General features: G+C 44.6%; 9 protein-coding genes and 1 non-coding gene across 10 annotated transcripts; 6 read left to right on the top strand and 4 right to left on the bottom strand.

The window, feature by feature from the left end:
• Window positions 1-161: 161 nt before the first annotated feature.
• On the top strand, window positions 162-1,745 carry VTP01DRAFT_8856 (uncharacterized protein; the record flags this gene model as incomplete). Its single annotated transcript, XM_069388023.1, has 1 exon — window positions 162-1,745. The coding sequence occupies one exon, from the start codon at window positions 162-164 to the stop codon at window positions 1,743-1,745; it is 1,584 nt and encodes a 527-aa protein (XP_069241734.1).
• Window positions 1,746-1,838: 93 nt separating this feature from the next.
• VTP01DRAFT_8857 (uncharacterized protein) lies at window positions 1,839-2,388 on the bottom strand (the record flags this gene model as incomplete). Its single annotated transcript, XM_069388024.1, has 4 exons — window positions 1,839-1,898; window positions 1,958-2,020; window positions 2,081-2,217; window positions 2,277-2,388. The coding sequence occupies 4 exons, from the start codon at window positions 2,386-2,388 to the stop codon at window positions 1,839-1,841; spliced, it is 372 nt and encodes a 123-aa protein (XP_069241735.1).
• Window positions 2,389-3,135: 747 nt separating this feature from the next.
• VTP01DRAFT_8858 (uncharacterized protein) lies at window positions 3,136-6,606 on the top strand (the record flags this gene model as incomplete). The annotated part of the gene is made up of 15 exons (XM_069388025.1): window positions 3,136-3,267; window positions 3,324-3,380; window positions 3,436-3,600; window positions 3,659-4,011; window positions 4,071-4,229; window positions 4,287-4,477; window positions 4,534-4,686; window positions 4,742-4,848; window positions 4,904-5,031; window positions 5,091-5,341; window positions 5,396-5,667; window positions 5,725-6,115; window positions 6,178-6,296; window positions 6,365-6,479; window positions 6,533-6,606. The coding sequence occupies 15 exons, from the start codon at window positions 3,136-3,138 to the stop codon at window positions 6,604-6,606; spliced, it is 2,667 nt and encodes an 888-aa protein (XP_069241736.1).
• Window positions 6,607-6,781: 175 nt separating this feature from the next.
• VTP01DRAFT_8859 (uncharacterized protein) lies at window positions 6,782-8,109 on the top strand (the record flags this gene model as incomplete). The annotated part of the gene is made up of 7 exons (XM_069388026.1): window positions 6,782-6,830; window positions 6,913-6,993; window positions 7,102-7,215; window positions 7,284-7,319; window positions 7,382-7,448; window positions 7,516-7,972; window positions 8,035-8,109. The coding sequence occupies 7 exons, from the start codon at window positions 6,782-6,784 to the stop codon at window positions 8,107-8,109; spliced, it is 879 nt and encodes a 292-aa protein (XP_069241737.1).
• A 224-nt stretch (window positions 8,110-8,333) lies between these two features.
• Window positions 8,334-9,322, top strand: VTP01DRAFT_8860 (40S ribosomal protein eS6; the record flags this gene model as incomplete). Its single annotated transcript, XM_069388028.1, has 3 exons — window positions 8,334-8,339; window positions 8,530-8,594; window positions 8,668-9,322. 3 exons carry the CDS (start codon window positions 8,334-8,336, stop codon window positions 9,320-9,322), a joined length of 726 nt encoding a protein of 241 aa, XP_069241738.1.
• Window positions 9,323-10,521: 1,199 nt separating this feature from the next.
• Window positions 10,522-16,137, top strand: VTP01DRAFT_8861 (uncharacterized protein; the record flags this gene model as incomplete). Its single annotated transcript, XM_069388029.1, has 4 exons — window positions 10,522-10,726; window positions 10,783-15,549; window positions 15,604-15,771; window positions 15,830-16,137. 4 exons carry the CDS (start codon window positions 10,522-10,524, stop codon window positions 16,135-16,137), a joined length of 5,448 nt encoding a protein of 1,815 aa, XP_069241739.1.
• Window positions 16,138-16,846: 709 nt separating this feature from the next.
• On the top strand, window positions 16,847-17,385 carry VTP01DRAFT_8862 (uncharacterized protein; the record flags this gene model as incomplete). Its single annotated transcript, XM_069388030.1, has 3 exons — window positions 16,847-16,899; window positions 16,975-17,053; window positions 17,113-17,385. 3 exons carry the CDS (start codon window positions 16,847-16,849, stop codon window positions 17,383-17,385), a joined length of 405 nt encoding a protein of 134 aa, XP_069241740.1.
• A 788-nt stretch (window positions 17,386-18,173) lies between these two features.
• Window positions 18,174-18,545, bottom strand: VTP01DRAFT_8863 (uncharacterized protein; the record flags this gene model as incomplete). The annotated part of the gene is made up of 2 exons (XM_069388031.1): window positions 18,174-18,405; window positions 18,466-18,545. The coding sequence occupies 2 exons, from the start codon at window positions 18,543-18,545 to the stop codon at window positions 18,174-18,176; spliced, it is 312 nt and encodes a 103-aa protein (XP_069241741.1).
• A 1,763-nt stretch (window positions 18,546-20,308) lies between these two features.
• VTP01DRAFT_t35 lies at window positions 20,309-20,381 on the bottom strand. The gene has a single exon. It is a non-coding gene; the product is annotated as a tRNA-Pro (tRNA).
• A 1,821-nt stretch (window positions 20,382-22,202) lies between these two features.
• Window positions 22,203-23,673, bottom strand: VTP01DRAFT_8864 (uncharacterized protein; the record flags this gene model as incomplete). The annotated part of the gene is made up of 3 exons (XM_069388032.1): window positions 22,203-22,566; window positions 22,626-23,074; window positions 23,395-23,673. 3 exons carry the CDS (start codon window positions 23,671-23,673, stop codon window positions 22,203-22,205), a joined length of 1,092 nt encoding a protein of 363 aa, XP_069241742.1.
• Window positions 23,674-23,905: the final 232 nt, after the last annotated feature.

The raw sequence follows: 23,905 nt of genomic DNA on the forward strand, positions 1-23,905 counted from the left end.
GACTACGATTGGATCTGACGAGAACAATAGCCGCCGATATCTCCTTTGGGAAGGGCCAAATCTACGTCGACGTTTAAAAGGATATGCCTCCATCCCCTTGTCTCCTTTTTGTATCTTTTCTTTCTCTTTTCTGTTTCTCTTTCTACGGTGTCACCCCTACCATGAGTGTGCAGGCAACCATAGCTCTACTTAACAAAAATGCAAATGCTACTCCCAAAAGCGCGCCGCCAATTCGCCAGTCGAACAATAGATCGACAGAAAAGACGACTAAAACGTCTTCGAGCACAAGTCCTCGAACAAGTAGAACAACAAATGCTGGCATTGCGTCCATACTTTCAAAATTTGATCCAAAAGCTCCAGTAACAACAGATGAACGCCCACCCCTTCGCAAGAACACCATGCGCTCTGAGCCATCACTGAGACGTACGGCTACTCAAACAACCAAATCCACACACGACTGTGCAAAGTCTGTTGCCCGCATTAATGCAATAACAGACGAACTGGTCGCCATGTATCAAGATCTGCTCGATAAATGTGTGGAAAAGACACCATCTACGGCCAAAGATCCTTCCTTGGCGCAGATCCAAGAATATGAAACGCGGATAAAAGAGCTCACCAAAGAGCTGGAAGAGTCGGCACATGCCCGCAAAGAACTAGAAAGAAAACTGGAACGCTATACACATCAAAGTGGCGTTGCAACAGCGATGGAGAAAGATCACCCACCATCAGTCGTTGTTAATAATAAGGAGGAACAAGGATCTCCACGACGCAACACCGACACCGACGAAGAGCTCCTTTTCAGTAAACGACACCTCGCTGACGTCGAAAAAGGGGCACAAATTATGCTAGCGAGACAAGCCCGCGATCTGGAGACGGAGCGTTTACAAACTCGAGCTCTAAAACAAGTAATTTTTAAACAAGATAAATTAGTTACTGCTTTGGAAGCAAGATTGTCTCAGCAACGGAGGGAAGCTTCCGACAAGTCTGCGTTGCTCATGGAACAGCTCGACTTGCAACGTATAGAGCTCGAGGATAAGCAAGCATTGCTCGCCAAGTTACTGGATGAAAAGGAGGAGCTCCTACTTCGTCTCACAATGACGAACAAGAACAATCCAATCTCGTATTCCGCATGCAATGCTGCTAATACTAGTATCAAGATGGGTCGGCGCTGCTCAGCGTCTATACGTTCATCCATCGATGTTCTAGCCGAGATGATCGAGTCTGATATCAGGTTCGCTGATGTCACTGCCAAGCAACCTACATCTCGCTCATCCACTTCGTCTCGGGGATCATCATCCTTTGCCGTTTCAGACAGTAGCCGGCCCATGTCCCCACCGTTGTCGGGACCTCCACGCGATCCACTTCCACCTTTGCCTAGTATGCCATCCTTGTCATCTATTCGCACCTCTGGCTCCATGACGACAATATCTTCTCCAACAACTTCGTGGTCGTCTGTAGATTCCTCCACTGCAGCGTTGTATGCACAGTTAACAACAAGCGAAGCCTTTAATGGCAGCCCGTTGTATCGAGACTCTTGTTCATATTACACGGACTCTCCATCCTGGCCAGACCTTACCATCGAGACGGTCATGGAGAGAACGGCAACATCGAGTGTCTATGTCTCTGAGGATACCACGGAGACTTGCAGCAGCAAAGTAACAAAGAAATCAAACAATCCAGCCTTCTGGAAAGGATGGAAGCAGCGATTCGGGTCTTCTCGCCAATCTACTGTGCCGTCCGCCTAATTGTAAGATACTAATAATTTGATGTACACTCTCATTTTGCTTTCCTTGCAATGGAAAAAAAAACGAAATAAAAGGAAAAGTTTCTACCCTTTCTCAGCCCCAAGCTGCCGTCGTGCAATAGTTTATTATGAGCTGTCCATCTGTGTTAAAGCTCTACATTGGAAGGGTTGAGTCTGATATCCAAAGCATTCTACAAAGGTCGATACGTGTACCTTGAAAAGATTGCCTACAATTTCATCCGGTGCCGGTGCAAACGCGCTGTTAATATACAAGAACTAGCATACCATGCATCTTAATACGGTGATTGCTATGCATTTCATTGTATTTCAATTTACCAATGGATCCGAGCCTTGATATCTCAACTCTTTACGAAGGAACTGAATAACTGTCTGAAACTTGTGCGAAGCCGTGATTTTGTAAAAGTTCTGTTTTAAAATGGGTGCATTGCCGGTTGCTTTGAAGCGAACAATGACTGGAACAGTAATTGAGTCAATGTACACAAGCTACGGGATCACGACTGCGTATGTGTACCTTTTGTAGTGTCTTTTTGCTTCAAGGAAGCAATAATGTCATCCAGTGTCTTGGCCGATTCCTGTGCTTCAGCTTTCTGTTCTGCTGGCGTTCCTGGGTCGGCTTGGTCCATTGCCAAGTTGTTAGAGAGCTTGCTTTGCTCCGACCTGAAATGCATGATTTTCTATGACCAGTATGCTTCAGAGGCTATTCTTCTTCCTTGTATTGCACGAAACAACTTATCGGCAAATAATGTCTTGAACTTTCCATCGAGTACCACTTTTGACGAGATGCTATTTGAACCAAGGGTTTGCTAACTGGCAGGCATTTATACTGCTTCTTACAATGTTTCTGCAAAGATGCCGATATGCAAAACTTACGCCTCAGTCAATCTCGGCTTCGTCAAAGTTTTCGAGCTTTTTCTTACAATGCTTCATGGCTTCTACGTGAAGTTCAGATAAAGAGAAGGAATCAATCCATTTTGGCTTCCATATGAGTTGATAAAAAAAATCAAAAGTAGTCGGCTGGAAGCACATACAGCTTAATAATGGCACGCGAATGTACCGATGCTATGGATACCAGTATTACATACAATGTTGGTTTATTTGGCAAAAGCCGTAGGCATGACATATATCCTCAGTATCCAAAAGTATAGTGGACCAACCAATTGGTCGATATTGTCAAGACATTATAGTTTATGCTTTGTACAGACAATTTCATTGCTTTCGCTGGGATGTCACTACAATACCGAGGATATCTCAGCATGTGTCGAAATTCAACTCCGAAATACGTTTCTCGTAGACTTCCGGCTTACGCGTACTCGGCGCCATTTCTTAACTTTTGCGGATTCAGACTTGGAATCTCGAAAAACTAGGCGATCATGGCCAACGACCAAAAAAGTACCACCGCAGCGAAGCAGCAAGAAGCGCAGAACGGAAAACAACACGATAAGAAGGTTGTCGACGATACAAACAAGGAAAAAAATGGCAAAAAAGAACAAGAGGAAGAACTGGTAACTAGCATGCAGTTTCTGTGGCGATGAATTCGATACTTACAAACATATGCTAGTCTGAGGAAGATCAGCAACTAAAGTCAGAGCTTGAGATGCTGGTAGAAAGACTGCAGGCATGTTTGAAATTTACTTGGTGACATTTTGGCAGGTACCTAACGCGAAGAGCAGGAAAGCGATCGACAATTGCATAGACCTGCGTTGGAACAGCTTCGTACCCTGATCCGCACATCAACCAGCTCAATGACCGCTGTTCCAAAACCGCTAAAGTTTTTGGGACCTCACTACGCCTCGCTCAAAGAGCTTCATGCTTCCTGGCCCGATTCACCGGACAAAGTATGTCTTGAGTATTCTCTCGTGACATGGAGAAAGACATGCTGATTGTATCCATTAGGAACTCTTTGCCGATATCCTATCTGTTCTGTCAATGACATATGCTGAAGAGGAGCAAAGAGAAACACTGCGATACAGATTCATTGGTTCAAAGGAGGAGGACATCGGTTCTTGGGGCCATGAATATGTACGACATTTATCAGGCGAGATTATGAAGGAATATGAAGCACGAACAGAAAACGATGAATCCGTCGAAGATTTGTTGAAGCTCGCTCTGGAAATCGTTCCATTTTTCTTGAAGCACAATGCCGAAGCTGATGCTGTTGATTTGTTGCTCGAGTTGGAAGCTATCGAGGAACTTCCTGCATTTGTAGACAAGGACACTTTTGAACGCGTGTGCCTGTATATGCTGGGGTACGCGTTCTTCACAATCTACTGTATGATCAATGCGTTACTGACTCGCACGAATATAGATGTGTCAACTTGCTTGTTCCTCCGGATGATATTCGATTCATGAAGACTGTCCGTACAATCTACCGTCAGCAAGGCAAATTCAGCCAGGCATTAAACCTGGCTATCCGAATGCGTGATATGGACTTGATCAAGGAAGATTTTGAATCTGTGCCTGATCCGTAAGTTGGTTGTCATATTTTTCGTTTATGGCTTGCATTCATAATTTCAAAAAATAGACTTGTCAAGAAACAGATGGCATTCCAACTTGCACGACAACAGATCCAGATTGAAACAGATGACAGTGAATTGAATGAATGTTTGAATAATACTCATCTTTCGCGATACTTTATTTCTCTTGCGCGAGAATTGGATGTATTGGAACCAAAGACACCGGAGGATATTTACAAGTCTTATCTCGAGAATCATCGCAAGTAACCCATTGCTGTAAGATTGTAGAGGGAATTTCTAACAGTATCGGTTTAGGGGTCACTTTTGGTGCCAATGTTGATTCTGCTCGCAATAACTTGGCTGCCAGTTTTGTCAATGGTTTTGTCAATGCTGGCTTTGGAAAGGACAAGCTGGTTGTTGCTGATGGCGAGACCTCGAATTCGTTTGTTTACAAGACCAAAGATCACGGTAAATCCTATCTCTACATTGATGTTTCGTTTCCAAAACTTAGTGTGAATGTTAGGCATGATCAGTTCTACTGCCTCGATGGGTTTGATTCTGCTTTGGGATGTTGAAATGGGTCTTTCTGTCATTGACAGATTCATGTATTCAAACGATGATAACATCAAGGCAAGTCCAAACAGTATTATTTGCCTCTTTCCCCGCTGACCCTTGTTTTGGATAGGCCGGTGCGATGTTAGCTATTGGTATCTTGAATTCTGGAGTCCGAGAAGAATCAGATCCTGCTCTGGCATTGTTGACCGAACCCATCGAGTCTGGCAGCTTAAATGTCAGACAGGCCGCTATCTTTGGGTAAGAGTCAAATCATTATTTGACAAAACAAGTACAGCAATGCTTATCAACCTCTGTAGTCTCGGTCTAGCATACGCTGGCTCTGCTCGAGAGGAAGTTTCCGATTTGCTGTTGCCAATTGTTAGCGACACCACACTCTCCATGGAATTATCATCTTTGGCTGCATTGGCACTGGGTATGGTCTTTGTCGGTACATGTCACGGTGATATCACGAGCACAATTTTGCAAACCATGATGGAGCGTGAAGACTCGCAATTGAAGGACACATGGTCGCGTTTCATGGGACTTGGTCTTGGTTTATTGTATCTAGGCAAGTCATGAATAGAAGCTGCCCCGTTTGCGCACAGACTAACAAAGTATACAGGTCGACAAGATGCATCTGATGCAACCATTGAAACTTTGAAAGCAATCGAGCACCCGCTTGGAACACAAGCTGAAGTTTTGGTCGAAGTGCTGTCCTATGCCGGCACTGGAAATGTCTTGAAGATTCAAAAGATGCTCCATCTTTGCAACGATCATATAGACAAGGAGAAGGAAGATGATTTGCATCAAGCATTTGCCACAATTGGTATCGCCTTGATCGCAATGGGAGAAGATATCGGCTCTGAAATGTCTCTGCGAACTTTCAATCATTTGGTAACGTAGCATGAGAAAATAGATAGAACTTTTAGAATTCCTAACAAGTTTGAATAGATGCACTATGGCGAGCCGGTCATCCGCAAAGCGGTTCCTTTGGCACTTGGTCTCCTCTGCGCATCGAATCCTCTTGTCAATGTTCTTGACACTCTCAGTAAATACTCTCACGATAACGACAACGATGTAGCTCTGAGTGCCATTTTTGCAATGGGTCTTGTCGGTGCTGGAACGAATAATGCAAGACTTGCACAGATGTTGCGACAACTTGCCAGCTATTACCACAAGGATGCATCGAGCTTATTCATGGTTCGCATCGCACAGGGTCTCCTTCACATGGCCAAGGGCACCATGACTTTGAATCCTTTCCATACAGATAGACAAATCATGTCTCCCGTCGCCGTTGCAGGTCTCATGTGCAGTCTAATCACCATGACAGACACCAAGTCATGTAAGTTGCTCCCCGAGACAGCAAGATCTGTATGACTAGATACTAACGAACTCAATGCGCAGTTATCTTTGGAAAGTTCCATTATCTCCTTTATTCCCTTGTCACAGCCATGTATCCACGATTCCTCATCACATTCGACGAAGAGTTAAACAGCTTACCGGTTACAGTCCGCGTTGGTCAGGTATGAAGATTTGATTCCGGAGCATCTACAGCATAGTGGCAAGGTATTAAATATTGATGCTTTTTTAGGCTGTCGATGTGGTTGGTCAAGCAGGTCGACCAAAGACAATCACTGGCTTCCAAACACACTCCACGCCTGTCCTCTTGGCACATTCTGAACGCGCCGAATTGGCAACTGAAGAATGTAAGTACAGCCATCAAGTATGACAATGGATCGTGACTCACTGAATAATTTAGATATATCCTTGGCTCCTGTGCTCGAAGGCATTGTCTTGCTGCGGAAAAACCCAATGATGATGGAAGAAGACTAGGTAGTTTATATTTTCCCTTGTACACACAACACACACGCACGTTTGAAATATGGTAGAATTTGACACACCAGGATGATCAATGTGATGAAAAGTTTGTTGCGGAGTGGTTGCTTGCAAATTGCGTACTTGAGCCGAGGTGCAGGTGGGCACTGCATTTTTTCACGCGCACTCGCCAATGGCGACCGTAGCATTATACGACGGCACTTCAATGCCGGTATTAGGATGTAATGCTTCTTTTTGCCAAGTTGATTACAATGAGATTTTGACGTGTGAATCTGTTGTCATGTTGTTATTTGGATCACAAAGTAGGAACATATCGCATGAAAACGGAAGAGCAGTTGAGACCCGTTGTATTTCAAGCTATACGGGAAGGATATCGTCTCATTGGTGTGTATTTTGCAAATTACAAAGGAGAGAAAGCAGAGAAAGCAGAATCGTTCGAGATACTTAAAGGTTGACCATTCCATATTTCACTCGCATCAAATTTTGACTTAGATTCGGCAACTGTGTACAGAAATGAAGAGGCGCTTGGACACATCCTAAAGGAGATTTTCCAAGATCCAGCCTTTGATGTGAAGCGGGAGGATGTATTCATTACTTCAAAGTTATGTGAGTAGCCAGATGACAACACATCTACCAAAAAAAGATAAAGATACTAAACGGTTTGTGCACATCAGCACCGCAGCATCAAGGTTACGATGCTTGCTACAAAGGTAAGGCTAAATATTTGCAAACTACATTGATTGCATAGACACCTAACCGAGAGGGATTTCAGCGGTTACAGATTCGCTTGAGCGATTTGGACTTGAATATTTTGATCTTTATCTCATCCATTGGCCAGGGTAAGAACATTAGTTAGTTTGGTGGGTAATGATCACGATAATTTACATGTGCGTGTAAAAACAAAAGGACAGCAAAAAAGAAGCTCTCAGATCCTGTCAATGAGAAAAATCGGCGGGAGAGCTACCGTGCACTGGAAGATTTGTACAAGCAAGGAAAATTGAAGCACATTGGTGTATCCAACTATACATGCAGGCATTTGCAAGATCTTTTGGATCACTGCACCGTGAAGCCGCATGTACACCAATTTGAACTTCATCCTTGTCTGTTGCAAAGAGATATACTTGAGCTTTGCCAAAAGAATGGAATCCAGGTGCAGGCATATTCGAGTCTGGGAGAGGGTAGATTGGTCAAGGAAGATATCATACCATCATTAAGCGAGATGGCCGCTCGATACGGTAAATCAAAGGCTCAAGTCCTGCTCAGATGGGCGGTGCAGCATGGTTGGACAGTCATACCAAAGTCGAGTTCGGCGGATCGGGTCAAGGAAAACGCAGATATCTTTTCCTTTAACTTGAAAGACGAGGTAGTCCACTGAACATATATACGATCTCACATTCAATGATTGCTAACTATTGTCTCTACAAGGACGTGGAAGAATTAGACAAGGTTCACAGTGCTCATCCACATCGCTTTTGCTGGGATCCCACAGATATCTTTTAAAAACAATAGAAAATACTGTGCTTTGCATTTTATTCCAATCATTCTCTCTTGCAATAGCAATACCATGTTTATCATTCATACTTTGTTGATTAAGCAACAACGACTTCACACTCCTGCCAAAAGGAGTTTCCAACCCCGAATTCCCTTTTTGGGCGAAGCCGCAAGAGCTGCAAAAGTGTTCAAGCCAGCGAAAGCGTGATTCTCTCTCTTTTTTTGCAGCCAATATGAAGGTATGTAGGCGACATTAGCCCGGATCTCTCAGCAACGATGAAGGATGGATTATGGGATGGATACGATTGACGATGGATGATGAGTGGATGAAGACCTATTTTTTCGATACCTGTTTGGCTTGATGACATGAGGGTGAAAGAATGTCCTCTTTTCTACAGAGACGATTAACATGCCGACGTTGTTGTATAGCTTAACATTGCCAACCCGGCCACTGGTTGCCAAAAGCTCATTGAAATCGACGATGAGCGCCGTCTGTAAGTATACATTGGCTGATTCGAGCTAAAGTGTGAAAGAATTGAGGTTTAATGTGTGGATACATTTGCACAGTCGCGCCTTTTACGACAAGCGTATGGCCCAGGAAGTCCCTGGTGACTCTCTCGGTGACGAGTTCAAGGGCTACGTTTTCCGCATTACCGGTGGTAACGACAAGCAGGGTTTCCCCATGAAGCAGGGTGTCTTGTTGCCTCACCGTGTCCGTCTCTTGTTGAGCAAGGGCCACTCTTGCTACCGCCCTCGTCGTACTGGTGAGCGCAAGCGTAAGTCTGTTCGTGGCTGCATTGTTTCCTCCGACCTTTCCGTCTTGTCGTTGGTCGTTGTCAAGCAGGGTGAGCAGGACATTCCCGGCCTTACCGACACCACTATCCCCAAGCGTCTTGGTCCCAAGCGTGCTTCCAAGATCCGCCGCTTCTTCAACTTGAGCAAGGAAGACGACGTCCGCAAGTATGTCATCCGCCACGAGACCAAGTACAAGAAGGCCGATGGCACTCCCATCACCAAGGCCCCCAAGATCCAGCGTCTTGTTACTCCCCGCCGTATCCAGCACAAGCAGCGTCTCCAGACTCTCAAGAAGAGACGTTTCGCCAAGCGTCTTGAAGCTGAGGCTGAATACAAGCAGATCTTGGCCAAGCGCGTCAAGGAAGCCAGAGAGAAGAAGTTGGAGAGACGCCGCACTTCTTCCATGCAAAAGTCTGCCTCTGCTTAAGCTATAAATAAAAAAGAGAGCGTGTGCGTTCGAAATGCATCCATTATACATGTTTACGTATTTTTTTAAAAAAAAAGATGTTGCTTTAAAGAGAATTGGTAGATCAGGAACACGATGGAGAAAACCTACTTAGCCGACATGCATACTTGTCAATATCGAGTGGACAACAATCTATGAACTCGCAATCATGCACAGCCGGGCGACATGAACTTTGTTTACTGGATTCGGGATGAGACGAATATCGTGTGTGTTTCTTCTGGACAATTTATTGAAGGAGGCGTATATGATCTCGATAAGCTGTACGAGAGGAAATTGGTGTCGATTACTTGGCAGTTTGGCTCTTAGGGAAGTTTGGCGATACGGCGCACGTAGCCTGCTGGTGTATCCATGATCCATGCATTGGTTTCCAGGCTTGTGTATGGAATATACTAGTAAAGAACACCTAGCTAGGAGAAGATTTTTCTCAGCAGGGATGGTAAAAGGACCAGTCCCTAGATTCCGTAGCTGTGATGGTGAACTAGTCTCCAACTTGCAAAAAACTCCTTGAAGGAATTGGGGCAGTTGAAGCTTGTTGCACCATATTAGCCTTATCGTTGTTGCTCCAGCATTAGCGACGCCAAGTTAGTATGTCCTCTTTTACAGAGCATGCGTATACAGCCTTACCATGCCTTTATAAGCCATCAAATATCCATGGAGGTCTGCAAAGTTGTGGCATGCGTTCCAAAACTGTTCAATGACATTTTTGGTCTTCGTCAGGATCAGCATCTTGTTCGCATCGTGGGAACAATTATACATTTTGCTAACCGTTTCTTTATCCATCTTGGCGAGCTTCGTCTAACTCGTCGCTTTGGGCGCGTTTGGGGAGGATGCTTTGAATCATGATGGCGCTTTATCATCCGTTGGTGTGTATCTTTTTGGCTTTGCGATCCCTTGGAGGCTATGTTACCTTGATGATATCTTGATTCAGCCACGATACCAGAAATTGAAATTACTACATGCATAGCGAGTTATCAATCTGAAGTCTGTCCAAGATGTGCCTAATGATTTGAAAAAATGTTATGCCGCTGTCGAGATTTTGTGTGATTGCTAGCTCGATCGCGTACGACTCCGCCCGGCCTCCGCTGGGAGGACACTACATTTTTTTTCGCTGCTCCTGCTTCCTCCACCGATCCGCGTAGCCCGCGCATTCCGCTCTAGTCATGACCTCTTCCGACAACTTCCAGGTCCCTGGCTGGACCGAGAAGTTCAGCGCGCTACACGACATTGTTTGCCAGGCACGAACGTCCACTTCGGACTCGATCGTCCAGACATTGAATTACCACTTGAATCTACGCAAGCAAGATTTCATAAACTTGCTGGACGATCCGCCAAAAAATCCTCAAGACCGCAGCACACTCCAAGGAGGTGAGAGACAAGAATGGGAAAGGATATGTATGTGACGCTGATCAATGCGCATCTAGGCAAGGCCTATGTAAACACGACGCTACACAAAGTGAACCAAGGATTCATTGACGAGGCGCTGCTGCTGTCCGATCAGTTGGGCATTAATGAGCACGTTGCAGCCACACTGCTAATGAACGCAATAACACAGTCTGAACGCGTCAATGCAAACAGAGTCGACACCGCCGTCATACTCTATCACAATGAACGCGAGTATCTGCTCGCGTGCCTGGATGTCATTTTAAAGTCGGCCAAAGACACCAACGTGAACGAATCGGTGCGACATGTTTACATTCAATTCATGGCAGAGATTTGTAGACATGAAATCCCGTCAGTGGGTTCGTTTGCTGCAAAGATCCTACAAACTATAAAGAAACTCGGCGACACCATCACGTCCTTGTCGACGACAGGCACCGTTGCCACCGCCGGACAACCATCAAACGCTGCAGCGACGACAACCGTACTCAGCGTGACTAGCACAACGAGCGGTGGACGACTTGGAGAGGAGATTTACAAGACGAGAATGGAACGGCTTAAGGACGAACGCATCTCTCTTGCGCAAATCCTGTATCACGTGGCTTCCTTGTTTTGGTTAGAGCCCAAGGATGTGTTCAGTCTTGTTGACATACTAGAGGATGCAGACTTGACACAAATTACGACGCCGTATCTGCTTATTACCCTTGTTGGCGCCTTGTCAGTACAAAGTCATGCCGACAATGCATTCCATTACAACGAGCCACTCTATGCTAGCCAAGATTTCGTCGCAAGGTTCCAAAAGCACATTGAAGAAAAGCCTTGGCGCGTAAAGGCAGCAAAATCTCTAGTTACTTTGCAGTGGGTCACATCGCTGTATGCGCTTGCTCAAATGGATAGAGTTTTCGAATCCAGATTGCCAGCATCCGAAGAGAAATTGGAACAACTAGTGGACGATGCAGTCTCGAAACGTGTATTCAACTTTATTAACGACTATATACTCTACTTCCAGCAACCCTCATGCGATTACTCGTCTCACGATAAGATCTTCAAATGGTCCGTGTACGCCAAACGCTTGGTCGAACCGAATCTTACCGTGGAAGCAAGCGACTTCGAAAAATTCAATGCTGATATCCGTCTCGAATTTCAGCCGTTTGTCATCCTCCAGATTGAATCCATAGTCACCGAATTTATCGACAAGCTTCCAGGTACTCTGCGCAAGCTGAAATATCGCGAGGAGGATACAAACGCAGCAGTCGTCTCGGCAACTAACACGCAGACATCCTCAATGGCACTCGAACGTGAATTCGATCAAAAGCAAGAGCCACAGCAATGCAGAGATTTGGAAGCATTTTTCGACACACTCGCCAGTGTCTATCGCAACCGTGTCAATGCAGGAGCAAAGTTTTGGGTTCGGGCCGACAATCGATTGTACGGATTCATAAAATGGGCGACAGATATAAAGGTCACTCGTACCATGCGTGCATGCTACAACTTTTTGGCATCTATATCTACGGGCCAGTTTTGCGCAGACAGTGCATTCCATTTCCTCGACGACGAAACCAACAAGGCAGATATAAAGCTCAGCTCCCTGTTTTCCTGGGGCAAACTCGTCGCAGCTCTCCAGTACTATACCCAACTGCTAGCCAACTCGACTACCGAAACGGAAATCCCGTATCAAGAGGAAGAGGCATTGATTGCTTTCCTGTTGCTACTGCGACAAACCGTCCAATACTCATCTGCGGCTCGCATGGCCTTGTGGGCGGCTGAACCATATTGTTTTGCTCACTGGATATTTCAAATGCTTGGTCGCAACTTGTCGTATGATCTCGGTGCTGCATTGTTTAATGTCTTGACAGCGTTTTGTTCGAACCGCGGCGTCAATGTTGAAATAATTTCAAGACAAATTGCTGCTCAAGCGCTCTATGCGTTCCAAAGACTCGACTATATGGTTACACAGCGCGAAGGTAGACAACATCAGTCGCAGTTATCAACCGAGCTAGGTTATCAGCGCTCGAATCAACCCGAGGATACCAGTTCTTGGTTTATCACAGAATATAACATGGAAAAAAGCTCGAAATCTTACAACAAAACATTGGCGGTTCTCAATTTCGTGAGCTCGGTAATCCATGTTCAAAGCAAGCGCGACTCGTTGCTGCACGGTTTCGTACCCATCATGCACCTGATTCCTTGGTACACTGGCAAGGACACTCGACCGCCCGGCGCAGAACCATACATTTCAATCATACTGGATCATATCTTTAAATCTCTCGATTCTCAAGACTATACATCCTCGGAGAGCAGGTGGCAGCTTACGGAAGCATGCCTAAAGGTCATGGAAAACAGTGTTGAATCATTCGATTTCAGACCGCTTGAAGCAACTGTCAGTGGAACAACGAACGCAGCCAATCCAAATCACAAACATGCTTCACCAGCCCACCTTCAAGAAGCGCTTGCAGTCTATGTGACACATCCTGGCTTTACTGTGATCTCGCATTTACTTTCAGGCAAATCGGTAGTACATGAAATCCTCAAAATTATCGAACATGGTCCCAAAGGAATCATGGAAAAGGCTGAAAAATCGCCCTACTTTGTACGCTCATTAACGCGGTGTCTGCGCATCATCAATCGCGTGCTTTCGATTCAAGACAAGTTTGCCAACCTGTTACTGCCACAAATACGCGCAGCCTCGACAACCACATCAACTTCTGAATACAAACTTGGGAACCTTGTCTTTCCTCCCCTTCCTTCGGTGGTACCTTTCGGCCAGCTCATGCTGAATCGTGCAAACTGCATTGTGCAGCTAGCATTGCTTATCAACTGCGAAGATCAAGTGGAAATATGCTACCTGGCCACCAAGATATTGCATGCACTCTCTACCGAAGCAACAAAAAGCAGCGTCAAGTCTGGAAACATCATTCCAAAGCCCATGGGCGGCCTCGGATCGAGACTGACAATGGTCCTCAAGAGCTGCAAGGAAGGATTAAATGTGCTCTTGGGTTTCAGCGAACGTCTGGCAATTGATGACTATGAGCAGACGACAGCAAATGATTATGACTATGACATCAACAATATTCCATTCTGGCTAGCAGAAAAGGTCCTCAGTGATCCACTTCAGGAGCAAGTCGACTTTGTACCGGCAAATATCGTGACATCGGTTCGCTTGGCTATTGTGGAATTATTGCTCGACAATGCCTCGCTGCAAGCACCGACACCATCACTTTGCGACTTCTTTTTGGGCTATAGCCGCGCCAAATGGGCCTGGGGCGATATTTCATCTACCGTGGATGAAAAAAGCAAAGAAGCATCCATGGTTTGTCTCAACACCATTGTTAGCTTGCTGCAAAGAGGTATCCCAGCAGATAATCGGGATGACACTGCAAACGAGCTGCCATTGATTGCAACGCATCCTATTCTCGCCGAAAAATGCTACGAACTCATGTACACTCTGTGCACAAGGGAAGCAACATCTTATACAACTCTGCGATATCTGGAAAGCAAGCAGGATTTCTTTTACCGTCAGTTCAAGGCACTCTCGCCGCGCCTCGAAACGTTTGCCGACGTGAGCGCACCCAACTTTGCTGGTATCGTGTCGAACGCAGACGGAACGCAAATGGTTATGGATTTCTACGTGTTGCTGTCTCAACTGCGTCAACGGACCTGGTTGTTGCAGGCTATTGCTCTCGAGCTGCATGTCATGGTCGGCAAACGGCGTACCACCCAAGTTCGAAGGCTGTTGAAACTCTTGTACGGACGGGAACAGGCAAACGACGATGATGGCAACAGTAACAATGACGGACAGGGCAATGTGGATATGGAAATCGATGGCAATGTCGTTTCTACTAGCGACAATGCATACTTTCAGCAGCCGCTTGTCAAAATGTTAGAACTCGTCAGCTCGTTAGAATTCACGTGGACAGATGAGCTCGCACCACAACCGGTCTTGCGCAAACTGAAATACTTCGACTTAGACTTTAGCAAGTATGAGATCTGCAACGAACGTGGCTGTCTAGTTTACGATATACGCGGTCTCTACATGGACTTGTACGCTGTAAAGTTGGTAAAACGGCTGTCAGCGCCACCTGACGTTCAGGCTGATATTGACAATGAACTCGGCCACGTTATGCAAGTATTAATGGCTGAAAACCACCAGCGGGAAATTGCCAATGCCAGGACGCAGTGTCTGCAAGCATGGAAACAAATCGTCCAAGTCACTCTTTCTGAGTGTTTCGATCTATTCCCATTCCAGGCTCGCGAAAAGATCATTTATGGCTTGCTGTCAATGTTGCTGCCTAAAATGACAAGTATCCAAACTAGCGATCACGAAATTCTCAGGGGCTTGAGCGAAGTGATCCTCAGACTATTGACTCGTTTGCGTGAGGATAAGCAAAAGCAAACAGACGTTAACAGTTCTCTGCCGACTGAGAAACTGCGCACCATCTTTTACGGTATCCTCAACTGTATCCTCAGGGAAGGCGTTCCCATTGCCGTGCGTGGAAACATGTACACCACATTGGTCAACCTCGTACAGTATGTCGAATCAGGCCCGAGCAACATTATTCAAAGCCATCTCGTGGATGCTATTGCCAATAATACCAAGTTGCTCGAGACTCTGTGTATAGATGCCAGCGACGGCTTTGGTATCTGGAAGACATCTGCATACACCGCACTCAATTGTCTTTGCAAGGTGTCTCAAAAGGCTGGGAACCGTGCCATCCTGACGTTCCTGACCAAGAACAATTTCTTGCGCGGATGCATTGACATTATTCGTCGAGAAGATGCCGCTCTTGTCGGTATATTGACAAAGGCAACTGGCAAGTATGCTAAAGTAAAATGATTATGGCTGCTTTCTAACAATGTGTTTATAGCAAATACGACTGCGCTAGGTGTATTCCAGGCCAAAATGTCGTTCCTGTTACGTCTTGCACAGTCAAAGGAGGGTGCAAATCTGCTTTTGGAAAATCGTATCATTGACGTCCTCACTCGCTGCGAATTCATTAATGCTCGACCGCAAGTCCCGCCTCTGGCTGATCAAGGTAAAAAGTTGAACCAGCTGCTCCCAGGATTTCAACAAGATTGACAGTTTCATTATAGATGCATTGGACGCGGCCAATCTCTTGATAGACTATCATAATCAAATGTTGCTGCCAACTCTGGAGCTTGTATCAGCATTGCTCTACACCCTTGGCCGCGCAAACCAAGCCATTGCTGAAAAGGTGGAAGGCTGGGCTCGCAAACACCAAGAAACATTACTGGGTATCCTCAGAGACTCTCTGCGTCGCCCTTCGCTATCATCTTTGCAGCAACGTCAATTCGCGACTACCATCACGTACCTCTTGAACAATCGCGTTCCCCTCCCGGAAATTTTCAACAACCTTCCTTCTTCTTCTTCTTTAATATGATGATTTTTAGATTTTAGATAAAAATTCATGTTGCATGTGAAAAAAATAGTATTGGTGTCTTTAAATGCTATCAACTTGCCAGCTGATATTTTCGCCTGTCGCATATTGGATTCATGCGTTTCTCAGTGCATAATGTTTTCGTTCTCCAATGTAACGTATCATACTTTACCCTTTTGCCGCATCCAAAAGATTTTTCAGTCGTTCTTTCTCTTGTTTGTCGTGTAAAATGAGAAGAAAAAAGGTGTTGCTGCGAGGATGCATCGTGGAACTCTTGACCTTGTCCTCCAAACGTTGTCGATTTTGGTATTTCATGCATCCGCTACTTTATGCGAACAAACAGATATCTCGTGGTGATCACAGACTTGAGTCAACATGATAAAAAGCAGCCAAAACTGCCGCATGCCTTTCTATCATTCATTCAGAATGGGCGTCAAAGGAGGCACGAAAATACAAGAAAAGCTCAGGAAGTTGTCAGCATCGCCCAGTATAAAAACAAGATTGCCGGCATTGATTGTACAAAGGATCGTACGGCGACGTGCACGACCATGTCAATCGAAAGACGGGGAGGAAAAGTAGGTCATCGTGCGACTGACAGCATACTATGCATAATAAAACCTCATCAGAGGTTTACATATAGCTTCAACCGTCAGCATCAAATTTTTTTTTAAAAAAAAAAAAAAAAAAAAAAAAAAAAAAAAGTAAACAAGTAATGGCGCTAGTTTGTCGTGGCATCCGCCCTCTGGTCGTTTTTGGCGGTGAACAGTAACCCCAAAGTAAGCTACACATCGAAAAAGTGGATATGCTGCAAGCAATTCTCACCGATTTCGTCCGTGACAGATGTGCTGTGAAAAATCGAAAAGCTGCGAGTACTAGCAAGCTGACAATCACTCCAGGTCTCAAAGAAAAAGCAATCCAAGTACAGAAAGGCAACCCGATCTTCCTGACAATATCAAAAGCTAACACTCTTTTAAATAGTACTTTGAACAAAAGAACATTCCATATATCATTGCACCTTTTGAAGCAGATGCACAGTTGGCCTACCTTGCAAGAACAAACATAGTTGATGCCGTGCTAACCGAGGACAGCGATCTTGCGGTCTATGGATGCCCAACCATTTTGACCAAGTTTGCACTTTTGAATAGCCGTATCGATAACAAACGAGTCATTGGCACAGACATCTCCAACGGATATCAAGCGACTCTGCAATCTTCGTTACGAGATTGGGATCTATCGTTCGCAAATTTTTAAGACATGTGTATTCTTGCAGGCGTTGACTATTTGCCGTCGCTCCCCGGCATTGGTTTGCAAAGAGCATGTGAATACCTCAAAACAAATAGTGTCATCCAAAAAGTACGTCCAAATGCCTCTTGCTTTGACCACAGTACAGTATTCATACTTGAATTATATTTGTAGGTCTTCAGCTCGCTCAAAAAAGAAAACGAATTGCATGACTCGAACCAGAACTATGTATAGAAGTTTGCAGAAACACGGAATATTTATGCTAACCAGATAGTCAAAGTGTACAACAGCGATCAATTATTGCCTCTCGCTCAAGCCGTTGCACAATATACTATGAATACTACAACATCGTAACACGCTATCGATGCATTTTCAATCGTTTAAGGATTAACTGTTGATGTGAATCCTCCTCGTTCATCTGTGATAGCTGGTAAGAAAGTGAGTATATAATACAACGTTGGAGACATTTCTCGTAGAATGCGGTTGATATTTCAAAGAAGTTCAAATCTATAACTAACCTGCTTCAGCCTACTACTTGCAAAATGATAACAATAAAAGTGATAGTGCAGTATGCATGAATCCTTCTGTCGAGACACCTGCTCCTTCTATATCCTGGTTAGCGAGGATGGCGATGTGTAGTTTTCACAGCAGAGGTTCAATGAGCGTGCACAGTCCACTAAAATACACAAAGCTCTGTTTTCTGTTTACTCTAAAGAATACACAGAGGTCGACTTGTCGAGGATGAAGAAATGCGGTACATACCACTATTGCGTGGTTTATTGGTGCTATAAATAACGTTAATTAATAGTAATGATAATGTATTGTTTGTTGGGAGGGTCTTCCGCCGCGACCGCGACCTCGGCCGCCTCCGCGCATCCAGTCTTATCGTTCATGCCAGAATTGCTCCACAATTCCAGCTCGCGTCCCCCGCTGTCTTGCCTGTGCTGCTGCTGCTGTTGCTGCTGTTGAGGCCTTTGAGACTCTTGTATACGTAGTTGAAGGCCAATTGCCAATGCCAGCAATCGATCTCTTTCTTGACGAAGTTCTTCACCTTCGGCTGCTATTTTGCGTTCCAGCTCGGCTAATCACTCTTCGCGTTCGCGTAGCTGTTGCTCTAAGTTTGCAAGTTTGTCAGAAGAGTCAGAAAGGTCCTTGGGGGCGTTTTGCATGATAATTTTTAATTACATTGATGAAGGAAAGTCTGACCTTTCCTCACATATGTATATATATACCCAGAAAACTTTTTATCACCTCTTGAACACTTCATTCGTGCAAAAGGAGAATCGGCGTCTCATATTATTATCGCACCCTTTTGTTGGTTTCTGACCAGTGTTTTTCTCGGTAATATCCTGACTGATTGTTAAATCAAATAGCTTCCTCCGCCCTCCCAGACTAGCGTAAATATGGATGCAATCGATGCCCATTGTGCTCTGATCTGGCTCTGAGCCAACCTCCAGACGCTATACCTCATTTCATCGTGCATGTCTTTATATCGCCGGGTTTGCCTATTGCTGCGCACTACGTTTCATTCACTTCGGGTTAGAAGCTGTTCAATGCTATCAAATGGTTACCAGGTTGTACTTTTCAATCCCCTAACGTGTTTCGATATTTAACACATCAACTTGTGCTTGATCCATCGTCTGCGAATACAGACGCCAAGTATTCACTCCCGACCTGAATGCTCCTTTATTCGATTTATTAAAGACAGATTTGCAGTAAATATGATTCTGAACTCAAAGCTTTGCAGCATAGTCTGCTTGGTTTTGTATGTTAATACACGAGTAATTAAGCATATCAAGGTATTGCCAAGCGGACGTGTGTGAGTCCAGGTTTCAAACGCTTGTAACACATATGCTTACAATTGGTTCATGCTAAACATATTAATCAAACTGAAAGTACACACGCAAGCTCGCAAGAGGGACAAAGTAGACATCATTTTATATGCTGCAGAATTTCTGTGTAAAAATACTGCTGACGATCTGTTACTGCGCAAGTAAATCACTCGGAACGAAGCAGCCAACCGAATGTCTCTTTTTGATGGCAATGTAAAGGAATGGATATCGTTATTTTCCATCATCAGATCCGTTCGTGCAAGCAGGAACAAGCAGCAGCAATTCGATGGGGAAGCATTTTACAGCAGATACGTGTTGCTGATAGCAAGTTAAATGTACATGGCAGCGGATAGCACGTTAAAGGAAAAAGTTTCTCAGAACATGACAAGCTGTTAAAATGAACTATTGCTTACTTGGTTACATTATCACTAGAGGGCTGCATGGCATACAAAAGAAGCTTTGCATTGAACCGGCTCTGAGAATGGCTAAATACATGCATGGCGATCAATAACTCATTCAAAGAAAACATGCAAAAATGTGAAATGCGTTAGGGCCACAGCGGAAGTCGCTGAAGATAATAAATCGCATCGTATGTAAAATGCAAATAAAAAGCCGGGTGCTTACAGCGGACAGTTTTCTGGAGATGGCAAAATACAAGGTACATGGTAGTAGGTACATTAGACGAAGACATGCAAAATGCTGAAATAAACTAGAGCTTAATTGGAAATGGCTTAAAGCAGTGCAACGCATCAGGCGTCAGCATGTAAAACACGGGGAAAATGTTAAATAGTTTTCAAGAAGCAGGTATTATCTGCAGACGATGGTAAAATATAAAAACACGGCATCGCGATTGTTAGGAAAAAGAAAGGTTTATAGTAAGCGACTTCGGACATGGCAAAATATAAATGCATGGCAAACGAAAAAATCATTTCAAAGCATGCAAAAATACGAAATGAGTTAGGGTTTAGTCGCCTGCTCAAGGTTTGTTTTAATTCATTAAAAACAAAAAGCGAACAAAAAAGCTGGATCTCATGCAAATTGGTATGGAGATAGCAAAAGAAAAATACAACTGAAGGGGAATTGTAAAGATGAAAAAAATTGGGGTCAACCGGGATTTGAACCCGGGGCCTCTCCGACCCAAACGGAGAATGATAACCACTACACCATTGACCCATGTTCTTGTCTTTGTCCTTTGTTATGTGCATCTCAATGTCAAGCCTAAAATTTCGCGCGAAATTTTCGAAGCCTTCCAATCGCCACAAACTGCTTCCGGTTGCCCAAACGGAAAATGCGCAATGGATGTCCTTTGTGATCATCGTTAAGCGATCTCTGTGAATTACAATTGTTTGTATTGTTTTCGTGACAAATCGTTTATAATTGTCGTCGTGATTCTGTTCTGATTCTGCATCTACATTCCAAATTGCACAAAGTACAAAAAGAGCAAACTATACGCATCGGCTCGGCATGAGTATGTGCTGCATTGCAAAAGTGTTGCGTTTGTGGAGGCGTTTTTGTCAAAAAGGCTCTTTGGAAGGTACGGCGAGACCGTGTAGAGTTTGGTGGACCCCGAGAATTTTAGGACTTTGCATACACGATGATCTTCCTCAACAACAGATTTATTCTTTTTTGTGTCTGCTTTCTCCCCTTTTCTTCTAAGTACTATATTGAATACACATAGTCCAACGGTTCCTCTATTCAATGTAATGAGTAGCTGCTCTTCTAGTCCTGGTTAATTTCCATATGATCATAATAACTGCCTTGCTTGTAATGAAATGAGCTCGAGTTTCGTCTAAAAGGAGTCTCATTAAATCGTCGTCGACTGCATGCTCTCAAAGATCGACTACTGTTACGCACTTGCGGTTCGCCACGGTAGGAGAAAATATAGACGCAACTGCAGCATGCGCTAGTATTTTTCGCTCGATACACACCGCGATCGCTAGAAGAAGGTAATCATCTCACCGACAAGATTTCGCATTTCCACGATAATATCCTGCAAGCCATAGATAAAATATAGTTGGCATGTGCACTGCTGCACCGCTTTCTTTTTACTATCACCGCTGAAGCCAAGGTCAATGCTTTTGATGCGTCCAAGCATTGGATACGATGCAATCAAGACATTATGTATTATAATTTACTTTACTCTGCGGTAAGGCAAATTTATATTTTGTGTTTTCTGCTAAAGCTGTCGCAAGGAAGATGTTAAGAAACAGACATCAATGATTATGTATACATATTTTGTCAAATAAACAGCAGCGATTTTGGAGTGGCTACTTGAGGTTTTGATGACAAGATCTTTTCCATTGGTAGAGAGTAAGATTGAGCCAGTTTCGAATCTTCACAGCACTCTACGTGGTGTTAAACCGACATAAAATGTAGACACGCTAGCCTTCTCTTTAATTAAAAAAAGAAAAAATAAGTTGTCAAGGAGCAGCAAAGTAAGAAAATGTAAAAGGAGTGACAATCTGGAATAACTTTAAAGTTTAACAAGTGTTTAAGTGCATTTATTATTATCACAAGGTAAAGGCTTCAAGTGCATTTATTATCAAATCTATTTACATGGCTGCGTCCGCGCTCTGAGCTGCGGCGCGCTTCCTCCATCTCGGATACATACCTATTGATGTAGCTGCGTCCGCGCTCTAAGCTTCAGCGCGCTGTGTCCCATATCTTTACAAGCCGTTTCCTGTAATCAATGCGGAATCTCGAGGCCTTAAAAAAGGGAATAAAAGGATAGCAAGAAAACAGAATAAAGCAAAGAAGGAAAAAGGGATAAAGGCCAGGTCCATGCTCCTGCTGCTGCATGGGCGCAATGTTTATGCTCGTATACTTACGCACGTTTCCAGCAGGCATCGTATTCTTGTTTCCTTGTTTGGTAGAGCCCCGCCGCAAGAGTTCGATGTTGACAAAATAGAGCCGTGCAAAATCATACTTTCCTTGGGATAGCTTTAGCACAAAAGACAAGTACAAGTTTTGCATCGACGCAGAGACGAGTTTGCTTTAAATATCATCGTCAGTCCGTGCAGCGATTTCGATGACTGTGTTTCCGTGCGGGTCCTTGACGATTTTGTTCTGTGATTCTGGCGTGTTCCTTCGCAAAACACGGATGTTTGTGCCGAAATGGCGCCCGTACTTCTTGATATCGCCGACCCATCCCTTCCAAAGAGGCAAAAATGGATGAGTAGCATAATCGTCAAGGAAGGCTGAGGAGAGTTCTTGAATTGGCAAAGATATGTCAGCTTCGATCAATCTTGCGGTGGCTCTATCCACCAGGTTGATGTATCCGCCTTGCGGGAAATTGCTGTCCAAGAACTCTTTTAGGATATAGAGTGCGTCGGTCATAGAGGGGCGCTTTGAATGGCCTCTTGTGCAATACAACGGCGGTCTCTTTCGATTTTTTTTGGAACGTTGTCCCAATTTGACTCGCCTTGTTCGACTGCGTGCCCCTTTCCCCGCATTTCAGCTTTCCATATCTTCATAAGCATCTCTCCTTCGTTCTGTGCTCTCAAATTCTCAACTGTCGCCAGTACTTTCTGTCCATCTTCTGTTCTGACTTCTTCTCCATCCTCGTCTTTCAAACTTATGCCTCTTCGTGTAAATCTCAGGTAAAACATCCTCTCCTCTTTGGTTTCTCCTGGTATGCGCTCTTTCAATGGAAAGCTCAACTTGACTCTATGCTCCTTGCCGTCTTCGTCCTTCCAGTGCATGACTGCTTGATCTATTCTCGGTATCTCCTTTCTCGCTGTTTCTCCGACGAGAAGTGATCTTCCGGCAAAAATGTCTTCATTGCGGCTCCCCCAACGCAAGGCTGCTTCTTTCACCTGCTCTTCATCGTCTAACCATTCTTCGCCTTCTACTCCTTCTGGTGCATACTGGATGAGCGCGTTCCTGAGCGGATGTTGCTTTTTCTCTCCAATGTAGCGTATCATGCTTGCGAAAAAAGAAACTCCTTTGTTGTGGCTAAGCGCCCATTCTCGCCATTCTTTTTCGTTCTCGCGACTAATATGCAGGTGCAACGCCGGATAGTTCAGCCTCCCATAGCCTTTCAACCTGCTCCTTTCTCTCTTTGCTTTTCGGCTTGCTTTGAGCTCAGGCATACTCTGCTATCTATGCTCGCGCTGCTTCACTCAACGATTCATTTGCTGTGACGGTAACTCTTTTCGGTTGTCGTTTCAAGCGCTCATGTCTGTACTCCGATAGCTCTTTTTTTGCTGTCTTCAAGCTTTTTGTACGCTTTTGCCAAGCGTTCGACGACTCGAGCAGATGATGCGTCTACCAGAGGCCATATCTCATCCAGCAAAGCTTTCCGCTCGTTGTACCTTCCTGTCTGTGCTTTCCGAATAGCGACTTCGCAAATAATCAACGTTATCGTCCATGTCAAGTCGAGAATTGCGTTCAAGGTGACTGAACGGGCGCCGTAGCGCTCCTTTCCCGGATGAATGTGCGGAACAACAATTGTCGCATAGCTCATCGATGGATTTTTTTTGACTTGGTGCCCTTTTGGATCCAATCCTCGTCTAGCATGTAACATACTTTGGGGATGCCAACATACTCCAGAAACGTATCCTTCTTTTGAGATATTATCCCGCGATGATGGACAAAATTGGCAAAGACTATCGACGTTGTTGGTCGAGAAAAGGTCACGGTAACGACCGGCTGGACGGTGTTCATATACAGTTGGATTTGCCGCAACGCTGCCTCCT

This window comes from Rhizomucor pusillus, assembly GCF_041956525.1.
Source record: "Rhizomucor pusillus strain CBS 183.67 unplaced genomic scaffold VTP01scaffold_5, whole genome shotgun sequence".
In the NCBI taxonomy this organism is placed as follows: Eukaryota; Fungi; Mucoromycota; class Mucoromycetes; order Mucorales; family Lichtheimiaceae; genus Rhizomucor; species Rhizomucor pusillus.